At 45.4% G+C, this 13,993-nt stretch overlaps 1 protein-coding gene across 3 annotated transcripts in view; it reads right to left on the reverse strand.

The window, feature by feature from the left end:
* Positions 1 to 9,987: 9,987 nt before the first annotated feature.
* Positions 9,988 to 13,993, reverse strand: part of trpc6b (transient receptor potential cation channel, subfamily C, member 6b) — a 67,254-nt gene continuing 63,248 nt past the window's right edge. For all 3 annotated transcript variants that reach the window (XM_046296349.1, XM_046296350.1, XM_046296348.1), the window contains one exon: positions 9,988 to 10,356. In XM_046296349.1, coding sequence (XP_046152305.1) covers positions 10,208 to 10,356 — 149 coding nt within the window. In that variant the 3' untranslated portion in view covers positions 9,988 to 10,207. The remainder of the gene's footprint in view (positions 10,357 to 13,993) is intronic.

Raw genomic sequence — 13,993 nt, forward strand, 5'->3', positions numbered from 1 at the left:
GGTATCTCTACCCAGCAGTTATCCTCTCTCACTGGTATCTCTACCCAGCAGGTATATCTACCCAGCAGGTATCCTCTCTGACTGGGATCTCTACCCAGCAGGTATACTCTCTGACTGGCATCTCTACCCTGCAGGTATCCTCTCTGACTGGTATCCTCTCACACTAGTATCTCTATCCAGCAGATTTGTTCTCTCACTGGTATCTCTACACAGCAGATATTTCTACCCAGCAGGTATTCTCTCTGACTGGTATCTCTACCCAGCAGCTATCCTCTCTCACTGGTATCTCTACCCAGCAGGTATCCTCTCTCACTGGTATCTCTACCCAGCAGGTATACTCTGACTGGTATCTCTACCCAGCAGGTATCCTCTCTCACTGGTATCTCTACCCAGCAGGTATCCTCTCTCACTGGTATCTCTACCCAGCAGGTATACTCTCACTGGCATCTCTACCCAGCAGGTATACTCTGACTGGTATCTCTACCCAGCAGTTATCCTCTCTCACTGGTATCTCTACCCAGCAGGTATATCTACCCAGCAGGTATCCTCTCTGACTGGGATCTCTACCCAGCAGGTATACTCTCTGACTGGTATCTCTACCCTGCAGGTATACTCTCTGACTGGTATCTCTACCCAGCAGGTATATCTACCCAGCAGGTATATCTACCCAACAGGTATCCTCTCTGACTGGTATCTCTACCCAGCAGGTATCCTCTCTGACTGGTATCTCTACCCAGCAGGTATCCTCTCTGACTGGTATCTCTACCCAGCAGGTATCCTCTTTCACTGGTATCTCTACCCAGCAGGTATCCTCTCTGACCTGTATCTCTACCCAGCAGGTATCCTCTCTCACTGGTATCTCTACCCAGCAGGTATCCTCTCTGACTGGTATCTCTACCCAAGCAGGTATCCTCTCTCACTGGTATCTCTACCCAGCAGGTATCTTCTCTGACTGGTATCCTCTCTCACTGGTATCTCTACCCAGCAGGTATCCTCTCTCACTGGTATCTCTGTGAAGATGCTGGAGGAAACCGGTACAAAAGCATCTATAGCCACAGTAAAACAAGTCCTATATCGACGTAACCTGAAAGGCCGCTCAGCAAGGAAGAAGACACTGCTCCAAAACCTCTATAGAAAAGCCAGACTATGGTTTGCAACTGCATATGGGGACAAAGATCGTACTTTTTGGAGAAATGTCCTCTGGTCTGATGAAACAAAAATTTAACTGTTTGGCCATAATGACCATCGCTATGTTTGGAGGAAAAAGGGGGAGGCTTACAAGCCAAAGAACACCATCCCAACTGTGAAGCACATGGGGCAAGATCTCAAGACATCAGTCATGACGTTAAAGCTTGGTCGCAAATAGGTCTTCCAAATGGACAATGACCCCAAGCATACTTCCAAAGTTGTGGCAAAATGGATTAAGGACAACAAAGTCAAGGTATTGGAGTGGCCACCACAAAGCCCTGACCTCAATCACATATAAAATGTGTGGGCAGAACTGAAAAAGCGTGTGCAAGCAAGGTGGCCTATAAAACTGACTCAGTTACACCAGCTCTGTCGGGAGGAATGGGCCAAAATTCACCCAACTTATTGTGGGAAGCTTGTGGAAGTCACCCCGAAACATTTCACCCAAGGTAAACAATTTAACCACTACCTTGTATCCTTTTCCCTCTCGCTCTCATCCAACACCTCCCACACTGCCCCTACTCGGATGGTATCGCGCCGTCCCAACCTTCGCTCTCTCTCCCTCGCTACTCTCTCCTCTTCCATCCTATCATCTCTTCCCTCTGCTCAAACCTTCTCCAACCTATCTCCTGATTCTGCCTCCTCAACCCTCCTCTCCTCCCTCTCTGCATCCTTTGACTATGTCCCCTATCCTCCAGGCCAGCTCGGTCCTCCCCTCCCGCTCCGTGGCTCGATGACTCATTGCGAGCTCACAGAACAGGGCTCTGGGCAGCCGAGCGGAAATGGAGGAAAACTCGCCTCCCTGCGGACCTGGCATCCTTTCACTCCCTCCTCTCTACATTTTCCTCCTCTGTCTCTGCTGCTAAAGCCACTTTCTACCACTCTAAATTCCAAGCATCTGCCTCTAACCCTAGGAAGCTCTTTGCCACCTTCTCCTCCCTCCTGAATCCTCCTCTCCCCCCCCCTCCTCCCTCTCTGCAGATGACTTCGTCAACCATTTTGAAAAGAAGGTCGACGACATCCGATCCTCGTTTGCTAAGTCAAACGACACCGCTGGTTCTGCTCACACTGCCATACCCTGTGCTCTGACCTCTTTCTCCCCTCTCTCTCCAGATGAAATCTCGCGTCTTGTGGCGGCCGGCCGCCCAACAACCTGCCCGCTTGACCCTATCCCCTCCTCTCTTCTCCAGACCATTTCCGGAGACGTTCTGCCTTACCTCACCTCGCTCATCAACTCATCCCTGACCGCTGGCTACGTCCCTTCCGTCTTCAAGAGAGCGAGAGTTGCACCCCTTCTGAAAAAACCTACACTCGATCCCTCCGATGTCAACAATTACAGACCAGTATCCCTTCTTTCTTTTCTCTCCAAAACTCTTGAACGTGCCGTCCTTGGCCAGCTCTCCCGCTATCTCTCTCTGAATGACCTTCTTGATCCAAATCAGTCAGGTTTCAAGACTAGTCATTCAACTGAGACTGCTCTCCTCTGTATCACGGAGGCGCTCCGCACTGCTAAAGCTAACTCTCTCAAATCCAAAGCCCTTCTCTCTCCTCTCTCTCATCCTTCTAGATCTATCGGCTGCCTTCGATACTGTGAACCATCAGATCCTCCTCTCCACCCTCTCCGAGTTGGGCATCTCCGGCGCGGCCCACGCTTGGATTGCGTCCTACCTGACAGGTCGCTCCTACCAGGTGGCGTGGCGAGAATCTGTCTCCTCACCACGCGCTCTCACCACTGGTGTCCCCCAGGGCTCTGTTCTAGGCCCTCTCCTATTCTCGCTATACACCAAGTCACTTGGCTCTGTCATAACCTCACATGGTCTCTCCTATCATTGCTATGCAGACGACACACAATTAATCTTCTCCTTTTCCCCTTCTGATGACCAGGTGGCGAATCGCATCTCTGCATGTCTGGCAGACATATCAGTGTGGATGACGGATCACCACCTCAAGCTGAACCTCGGCAAGACGGAGCTGCTCTTCCTCCCGGGGAAGGACTGCCCGTTCCATGATCTCGCCATCACGGTTGACAACTCCATTGTGTCCTCCTCCCAGAGCGCTAAGAACCTTGGCGTGATCCTGGACAACACCCTGTCGTTCTCAACCAAGATCAAGGCGGTGGCCCGTTCCTGTAGGTTCATGCTCTACAACATCCGCAGAGTACGACCCTGCCTCACACAGGAAGCGGCGCAGGTCCTAATCCAGGCACTTGTCATCTCCCGTCTGGATTACTGCAACTCGCTGTTGGCTGGGCTCCCTGCCTGTGCCATTAAACCCCTTCAACTCATCCAGAACGCCGCAGCCCGTCTGGTGTTCAACCTTCCCAAGTTCTCTCACGTCACCCCGCTCCTCCGTTCTCTCCACTGGCTTCCAGTTGAAGCTCGCATCCGCTACAAGACCATGGTGCTTGCCTACGGAGCTGTGAGGGGGACGGCACCTCAGTACCTCCAGGCTCTGATCAGGCCCAACACCCAAACAAGGGCACTGCGTTCATCCACCTCTGGCCTGCTCGCCTCCCTACCACTGAGGAAGTACAGCTCCCGCTCAGCCTAGTCAAAACCGTTCGCTGCTCTGGCCCCCCAATGGTGGAACAAACTCCCTCACTACGCCAGGACAGCGGAGTCAATCACCACCTTCCGGAGACACCTGAAACCCCACCTCTTTAAGGAATACCTAGGATAGGATAAGAAATCCCTCTCACCCCCCCTTTAAGATTTAGATGCAGTATTGTAAAGTGACTGTTCCACTGGATGTCATAAGGTGAATGCACCAATTTGTAAGTCGCTCTGGATAAGAGCGTCTGCTAAATGACTTAAATGTAAATGTAAATGTAAAGGCAATGCTACCGAATACTAATTGAGTGTATGACCCACTGGGAATGTGATGAAAGAAATAAAAGCTGAAATTAATCATTCTCTCTACTATTATTCTGACATTTCACCTTCTTAAAATAAAGTGGTGATCCTAACTGACCTAACACAGGGAATTTTTACTGGGATTAAATGTCAGGAATTGTGAAAAACTTTAAATGTATTTGGCTGAGGTGTATGTAAACTACCGACTGTATCTAATCAAGATATTATTTAGTATTATTTTTAATTTTTATATATACCTATGTTCCATTTTGACATCAGAGTATTTTGTGCTCCAGTTTCAACTGTTTTGTCTGCGGCTGTGGAAACCTGCCCTGTTCACCGGACGTGCTACCTGTCCCAGACCTGCTGTTTTCAACACTCTAGAGATACGCGGCAGGGTAGCCTAGTGGTTAGAGCATTTACATTACATTTACATTTAGGTCATTTAGCAGACACTCTTATCCAGAGCGACTTACAAATTGGTGCATTCACCTTATGACATCCAGTGGGACAGTCAAACAATAGTGCATCTAAAACTTAGGGGGTGGGGTGAGAGGGATTACTTAACCTATCCTAGGTATTCCTTAAAAGATTGACTCCGCTGTGGACTAGTAACCGGAAGGTTGCAAGTTCAAACCCCAAGCTGACAAGATACAAATCTGTCGTTCTACCCCTGAACAGGCAGTTAACCCACTGTTCCTAGGCCATCATTGAAAATAAGAATTTGTTCTTAACTGACTTGCCTAGTTAAATAAAAGGTCAATTAAAAAAGCCAGAAGAGGACTGGCCACCCCTCATTGCCTGGTCAGCTGATGTAAGAAGGACTATATAAATACATTTGATTTGTGTAGATCGTTGACAAAAAAAAGACAATTTAATCAATTTTATTCCCACTTTGTGGGAATACTTGGTGAATACTTTCTGAAAAAGTCAGATCAGATCATTTGTTGGACCATGATAGTTGTTGGTGATGTGGACACCAATGAACTTGAAACTCTCAACCTGCTCCACTACAACCCTGTCGATGTTAATGAGGGCCTGTTCGGCCCCACTTTACCTGTAGTCCACAATCATCTCCTTTGTTTTGCTCACATTGAGGGAGAGGTTGTTGTCCTGGCACCACACTGCCAGGTCTCTGACCTCCTCCCTAAAGACTGTCTCATCGTTGTCGGTGATCAGGCTTTCCACTGTTGTGTCGTCAGCAAACGTAATGATGATGTTGAAGTTGTGCCTGGCCGTGCAGTTGTGGGTGAACAGGGACTACAGGAGGGGACTAAGCACCATGGCAAATGTGTTGTTGCCTACCCTTACCACCTGGGGGCGGCCCGTCAGGAAGTCCAGGATCCAGTTGCAGAGGGAGGTGTTTAGTTCCAGGGTCCTTAGCTTAGTGATGAGCTTTGAGGGCACTATGGTGTTAACACTGGGCTGTAGTCAATGAACAGCATTCTCACATAGGTGTTCCTTTTGTCTGGGTGGGAAAGGGCAGTGTGGAGTGCGATTGAGATTGCGTCATCTGTGGATGTGTTGGGGCGGTATGCGAATTGGAGTGAGTCTAGGGTTTCCGGCATGATGATGTTGATGTGATGTTGATGTGAGCCATGGCCAGCCTTTCAAAGCACTTCATGGCTACCGATGTGAGTGCTATGGGGCGGTAATAATTTAGGCAGGTAAACATGTAGGTATTACAGACTCAGTCAGGAAGAGGTTGAAGATGTCAGTGAGGACACATGCCAGTTGATCCACGCATGCTTTGAGTACACATCCTGGTAATCCGTCTGGCCCCGCAGCTATGTTGATCTGTTTAAAGCTCTTGCTCACATTGGCTATGGAGAGCGTAATCACACAGTCATCCGGAACAGCTGGTTCTCCCATGCATGCTTCAGTGTTGCTTGCCTCAAAACGAGCATAAAATGCATTTAGCTCACGGCTGGGTTTCCCTTTGTAGTCTGTAATGTTTTTTAAGCCCTGCCACGAGCGTCAGAGTTGGTGTAGTAGGATTCAATCTTAATCCTGTATTGATGCTTTATTATGCTTTTTTTTCACTTATTGATGAAGCAAATGACCGAGGTGGAATATTCCTCAATGCCATTCGATGAATCCCGGAACAAATTCCGATCTGTGCTAGCAAAACAGTCCTGTAGCATATCGTCCGAATCATCTGACCACTATCTGGTACTTCCCACTTTAATTTTTGCTTGTAAGCAGGAATCAGGATGATAGAATTATGGTCAGATATGCCAAATGGAGGGAGAGCTTTGTATGTGTCTCTGTGTGCGGAGTAAAGGTGGTCTAGAGTTTTATTTCCTCAGGTTGCACATTTAACATGCTGGTAGAAATGAGGTAAAACTGATTTAATTTTCCCTGCGTTAATGTCCCCGGCCACTAGGAGCGCCACCTCTGGATGAGCATTTTCCTGTTTGCTTATGGCCTTATACAGCTCATTGAGTGTATGTCTTAGCGCCAGCATCGGTTTGTGTTGGTAAATAGATGGCTACGAATAATATAGATGTGAACTCTCTTGGTAGATAGTGTGGTCTACAGCTTATCATGAGGTATTCTACCTCAGGCGAGCAATACCTTGAGACTTCTTTAATATTATACATTGCGCACCAGCAGCTATTGACAAAAAGACACACTCCCCATCCCTCGTCTTACCAGACTTAGCTGAGCTGTCCTGCCAATGCACTGAGAAGCCAGCCAGCTCTATATTATCTGTGTCGTCATTCAGGCACGTCTCGGGGAAACATAAGATAATACAATTTTTAATGTCCCGTTGGTAATATAGTCCTAATCGTAGATCTTCCAGTTTGTTTTTCAACAATGTGCAGGGAAGTGGTGGTTTACCTAGTCGTCTGCGAAGTCACCCTCCTCCCCCTCTCCCTCTGTCTTTTCTTCCCCTCGGATGACAGGGATTTGGGCCTTGTCTCGACAAAGCAGTACATCCTTCGTGAGGCCCAGAAGCTCTTTTCAGTCACAGCAGCAACATTATGTACAAAAGAAGTTACAAACAATGTGAAAACACCTACAAAAGCCCAGTTGGTTAGGAGCCGTAAAACATCTGGTGACATTATATTTATACAGTTGTCTTATGTTTTTTAACCATATGTGTGACCTTTGTTTCAAGGGTAGATTTGTTTCAGACTACCAAAGAAACACTGTGTGGTACAAATAGCACACAGTGCAAAGCATCAATACACGACTAAGATTGAATCCTACTAATTCTAACTCTGACGCTCGTCGTATGTGCTATAAATAGCACACAGTGCACACCGTAATGAGATACAAGTTTCAAGTATACTTACCATATTATGACTGCAAAATGACTACCATAATGACTACCATAATGACTACCAGAATGACTACCAGAATGACTACCAGAATGACTACGATAATGACTACCATAATGACTACCATAATGACTACCATAATGACTACCATAATGACTACCATAATGACTATGATAATGACTACCATAATGACTACCATAATGACTATGATAATGACTACCAAAATGACTACCATAATGACTACCATAATGACTATGATAATGACTACCAAAATGACTACCATAATGACTACCATAATGACTATGATAATGACTACCATAATGACTACCATAATGACTATGATAATGACTACCAAAATGACTACCATAATGACTACCATAATGACTACCATAATGACTACTATAATGACTACCATAATGACTATGATAATGACTACCCTAATGACTACCATAATGACTACCATAATGACTATGATAATGACTACCATAATGACTACCATAATGACTACCATAATGACTATGATAATGACTACCAAAATGACTACCATAATGACTACCATAATGACTACCATAATGACTACCATAATGACTACCAGAATGACTACCCACATTTACTACCATAATGACTACCATAATGACTACCAAAATGACTACAAAAACGACTGCCCAAAATGACTACAAAAATGACTGCCCAAAATGACTACAAAAATGACTGCCCAAAATGACTACCCTAATGACTACCAGAATGACTACCCACATTTACTACCATAATGACTACCAAATTGACTACCAAAATGACTACCCTAATGACTATGATAATGACTACCCAAATTGACTACCAAAATGACTACCCTAATGACTATGATAATGACTACCCAAATTGACTACCAAAATGACTACCCAAATTGACTACCAAAATGACTACGATAACGACTACCCAAATTGCTATGACAATGACTACAAAATGACTACGATAATGACTACAAAATGACTATGATAATGACTACCAAAACGACTACGATAACGACTACCCAAAATGACTACGATAATGACTACCAAAATGTACCGTGATGTATGTTTCTAACTGTCTTCCTTGTCCCTAGCCCTAAAAAGTCCCGCCCAAGAAAGGCCGAATCACATCCCTTCCTGAATCACACCTCTTGCATCTTCATCACCTTTCTAACCTCTGAGTCCACCGGTCCCTTACGTACTAGGTTTGCACTCCGACGCCCCCCAGCCTAATGGTCATTATAGCTGATTTTACTGGTGTTTCTTCATGCTCTATAGGACTCCCTTTATCCCTTTGTCTGAACAGATGTGTTAAGGCAGCTCCTTTCACTTTCACTCCACGGTGTTCATTACATACCATTGTGCCAGGAAGTAATCCCATGGATTTTAGTTAGAATCTTTGCCAGTTTCTGGATATCAAGTTATCGATGAAAGAATATATATATATATACACATTTGTACATTGTTTTAAATTAATCTATGTGGGTGGTACTTTAGGTATGTTCATTGTCCAATCCCAGGAGATGATGGATCATTGAAACAGGAAGAGCACCTGCATTTAGAGTCCTGTCAGGAAGTGTCACCAAGAGACAATCCAGCAAAATCCCATTATGAGTTTCTGGGTTACTCACCTAAAATAATTCATTCATTTGACCATTGCATTGAATAAACAGTGGGGATAATATTGTTTCTGGAGTCTACTGGGACATTGGGTATACCTCTTATACACTGAGTATACCAAACATTAAGAACACCTTCCTAATATTGAGGTGAAACCACCCCTTATTTGCCCTCAATTATTGAGGGTATGGACTCTACAAGGTGTGGAAAGTGTTCCACAGGGATGCTGGCCCATGTTGACTCTACAAGGTGTTGAAAGTGTTCCACAGGGATGCTGGCCCATGTTGACTCTACAAGGTGTTGAAAGTGTTCCACAGGGATGCTGGCCCATGTTGACTCTACAAGGTGTTGAAAGTGTTCCACAGGGATGCTGGCCCATGTTGACTCTACAAGGTGTTGAAAGTGTTCCACAGGGATGCTGGCCCATGTTGACTCTACAAGGTGTTGAAAGTGTTCCACAGGGATGCTGGCCCATGTTGACTCTACAAGGTGTTGAAAGTGTTCCACAGGGATGCTGGCCCCATGTTGACTCTACAAGGTGTTGAAAGTGTTCCACAGGGATGCTGGCCCATGTTGACTCTACAAGGTGTTGAAAGTGTTCCACAGGGATGCTGGCCCATGTTGACTCTACAAGGTGTTGAAAGTGTTCCACAGGGATGCTGGCCCATGTTGACTCTACAAGGTGTTGAAAGTGTTCCACAGGGATACTGGCCCATGTTGACTCTACAATGAAAGTGTTCCACAGGGATGTGGCCCAAGTTGTCTACAAGGTGTTGAAAGTGTTCCACAGGGTCCTGTTCAAGTTGTCTGCATGTCCTTTGGGTGGTTGTCCGTTCGAGATACACACGGGAAACTGATGAGTGTGTAAAACCCAGCAGCGTTGCAGTTCTTGACACAAACCGATGCTCCTGGCACCTACTACCATACCCCCGTTCCAAGGCACTTACATATTTTGTCTTGCCCATTCACCCTCTGAATTCCACACAGACACAATCCATGTCTCGATTGTCTCAAGGCTTAAAAATCCTTCTTTAACCAGGTCTCCTCCCATTCATCTACACTGATAGAAGTGGATTTAACAAGTGACATCAATAAGGGATGATATCTTTCACCTGGACTCAGTCATGGAAATAGGTACGATGTTTTATATGTTCAGCGTATGTGGCTGGTGTTTCCGCAGGTGTCCTCTCTCCCAGTCTCCTCCTGATCAGCTCACTCATCATTGATCCTAGATGATGTAGGATACATATACCTATATACCCTGATGCCTCTGCTGCTCGGCAGGTATCTTCTCTCCCAGTCTCCGGATCAGCTCAGCTAACTCCTCCGTATTGTGGTTCTTCTGCTCCAGGAGTTCGTAGCGTAAACTAGAGATGTCATGTTTAATCTCCTTCAGCTCTCCTGGGAGACAGAGATGGGGGAAGAGGTCAAAAATGAGGGGTACAGACTGCATTCATACATTTTTTGGGGGGGGATATTGAATTTGTCCCTCATTCAGTCAGCTGACAGATGATCTGCAATGAATTCATAGAATGGATTTATCCCTTGGGAGAACTCAACCTGCAGCCCTTAGGCCCTCTGTCACTTTATAAACAGGTCATTTGGATGCTGATGGTCTACATCCAGAACAGCCCTCTGCCGCGCTATATTGGCCACAACCCCTCAGTCCTAATTGCTTAAGCAGCCTAATACATGGGCACAGTAAACAGTAAACAACTGAATACATATGTATCCACTTCCCCCTGCTGAGTATGCTACTTTTCTGTTTAAACACTAAACAGAAAAGAAGCTTGTTGTCTGGTACTAAACACTAAACAGAAAAGAAGCTTGTTGTCTGGTACTAAACACTAAACAGAAAAGAACTTATTCTAAAATGTCTGGTACTAAACACTAAACAGAAAAGAAGCTTGTTGTCTGGTACTAAACACTAAACAGAAAAGAAGCTTGTTGTCTGGTACTAAACACTAAACAGAAAAGAAGCTTGTTGTCTGGTACTTGTCTGGTACTAAACACTAAACAGAAAAGAAGCTTGTTGTCTGGTACTAAACACTAAACAGAAAAGAAGCTTGTTGTCTGGTACTAAACACTAAACAGAAAAGAAGCTTGTTGTCTGGTACTAAACACTAAACAGAAAAGAAGCTTGTTGTCTGGTACTAAACACTAAACAGAAAAGAAGCTTGTTGTCTGGTACTAAACACTAAACAGAAAAGAAGCTTGTTGTCTGGTACTAAACACTAAACAGAAAAGAAGCTTGTTGTCTGGTACTAAACACTAAACAGAAAAGAAGATGCCAGAAAAGAACAAAACCTAAACAAAAGGAAAATGACAACTTCCCAATTCAGAGAGAACGATAGACAGCTGCCTCTGTTTGGGAACCACACACACATCACACACACACACACACACACACACACACAGACACAAAACACACACTGCCTCACACACACACGCACGCACACACGCACACACACGCACGCACACGCACACACACACACACACACACACACACACACACACACACACACACACACACACACACACACACACACACACACACACACGGCCAAAAACAAAGAATAGATAACAGACTCTCCCACCCGTGTCACACCCTGACCTAACCAAACATAGAGAATAAAAAGGATCTCTAAAATCAGGGCGTGACAATAATGATGAAGTGACAGCAGGCTTTTAATAATTTTAGCAAATGTATTAAATATAAAACTGAAACAGTATTCAGACCCTTTACTATGAGACTCAACATTGAGCTCAGGTGCATCCTGTTTCCGTTGATCATCCTTGAGATGTTTCTACAACTTGATTGGAGTCCACCTGTGGTAAATTCAATAGATTGGACATGATTTGGAAAGGCACACACCTGTCTATATAAGATCCCACAGCTGACAGTGCATCAGAGCAAAAACCAACCCATGAGGTCGAAGGAATTGTCCAGACAGCTCTGAAACAGGGTGTGTGATCTGGGAAAGGCACAAAAAGATCTGAAGGGAAAAGGTCATCATTCTGCAGCATTGAAGGTCCCCAAAAAAGTCTCATTCTGCAGCATTGAAGGTCCCCAAGAACACAGTGGCCTCCATCATCATTCTGCCTCCATCATTGATTGAAGGTCCTCAAGAACACAGTGGCCTCCATCATTCTGCAGCATTTGAAGGTCCCCAAGAACACAGTGGCCTCCATCATTCTTAAATGGAAGAATGAGAGCTGGCCGACCGGCCATACTGATCAATCTGGGGAGAAGGGCCTTCGTCAGATGACCAAGAACCAGATCGTCTCTCTGACAGAGCTCTAGAGTTCCTCTGTGGAGATGGGAGAACTTTCCAGAAGGACAATCATTCCTGCAGCACTCGAGAAATCAGGCCTTTGCAGTAGAGTAGCCAGACAGAAGCCACACCTCAGTAAAAGGCACATGACTCAGTAAAAGGCACACAGCCCACTTGGTTTGCCTAAAGGCACCAAAAGACTTTCAGACCACGAGAAACAAGATTCACTGGTCTGATGAAACCAAGATGATAGTCTTTGGCCTGAATGCCAAGCGTCACGTCTGGAGGAAACCTGGCACCATCCCTACGGTGAAGCATGGTGGTGGCAGCATCATGCTGTGAGGATGTTTTTCAGCGGCAGGGACAGGGAGACTAGTCAGGATCGAGGGAAAGATGAACGGAGCAAAGTACAGAGAGATCATTGATGAAAACCTGCTCCAGAGCGCACAGGACCTCAGACTGGGTGAAGATTCACCTTCTAATAGGACAATGTCCCTAAGCACACAGCCAAGACAATGCAGGAGTGGCAAGTCTCTGAATGTCCTTGAGTGGCCCAGCCAGAGCCTGGACTTGAACCCGATTGAACATCTCTGAAGAGACCTGAAGATAGCTGTGCGTGACGCTTCCCATCCAACCTGACAGAGCTTGAGAGGATCTGCAAAGAATGAGAGAAACTCCCAGACACAGGTGTCAGGCTTGTAGTGTCATACCCAATTAGAGGCAGAAGTCACTACCAAAGGTGCTTCAACAAAGTACTGAGTAAAGGGTCTGAATACTTATGTAAATGTGATATTTCCGTTTTTAATTTTTAATAAATTAGCAAACATTTCTACAAACATTTCTATGCTTTGTCATTATGGCGTATTGTATGTAGATTGATTGGACCAAAGCACAGCGTTCTGTATATATTTTCTTAGTCAACCTTGTGTTCTGTTTCTTTGTGTTCTGGAACGTAGCCCTGTTTCTTTGTGTTCTGGAACGTAGCCCTGTTTCTTTGTGTTCTGGAACGTAGCCCTGTTTCTTTGTGTTCTGGAACGTAGCCCTGTTTCTTTGTGTTCTGGAACGTAGCCCTGTTTCTTGGTGTTCTGGAACTTAGCCCTGTTTCTTTGTGTTCTGGAACGTAGCCCTGTTTCTTTGTGTTCTGGAACGTAGCCCTGTTTCTTTGTGTTCTGGAACGTAGCCCTGTTTCTTTGTGTTCTGGAACGTAGCCCTGTTTCTTTGTGTTCTGGAACGTAGCCCTGTTTCTTTGTGTTCTGGAACGTAGCCCTGTTTCTTTGTGTTCTGGAACGTAGCCCTGTTTCTTTGTGTTCTGGAACGTAGCCCTGTTTCTTTGTGTTCTGGAACGTAGCCCTGTTTCTTTGTGTTCTGGAACGTAGCCCTGTTTCTTGGTGTTCTGGAACGTAGCCCTGTTTCTTTGTGTTCTGGAACGTAGCCCTGTTTCTTTGTGTTCTGGAACGTAGCCCTGTTTCTTGGTGTTCTGGAACGTAGCCCTGTTTCTTGGTGTTCTGGAACGTAGCCCTGTCTCTCATTGATTTCACCTGTGTTAATTACTCACCTGGGCTCCATATTTAGTTCCGTTCATTCTGTTTGTGCCTTTGTGAGGTGTTGTTTCGTTTTGTGCCTTTTCCAGCGCAGAGATCAGTCTATTTATCCATACAATCCCTTTTACATCTGCAGATGTCACAAACTCTGAGAGAAACTCAGCCTAAAACCCCCAAACAGCAAGCAATGTCTCTGCCAGATCAGAGATCAGTCTATGTATG

This window comes from Oncorhynchus gorbuscha, linkage group LG13, assembly GCF_021184085.1.
Source record: "Oncorhynchus gorbuscha isolate QuinsamMale2020 ecotype Even-year linkage group LG13, OgorEven_v1.0, whole genome shotgun sequence".
Lineage (NCBI taxonomy): Eukaryota > Metazoa > Chordata > Actinopteri > Salmoniformes > Salmonidae > Oncorhynchus > Oncorhynchus gorbuscha.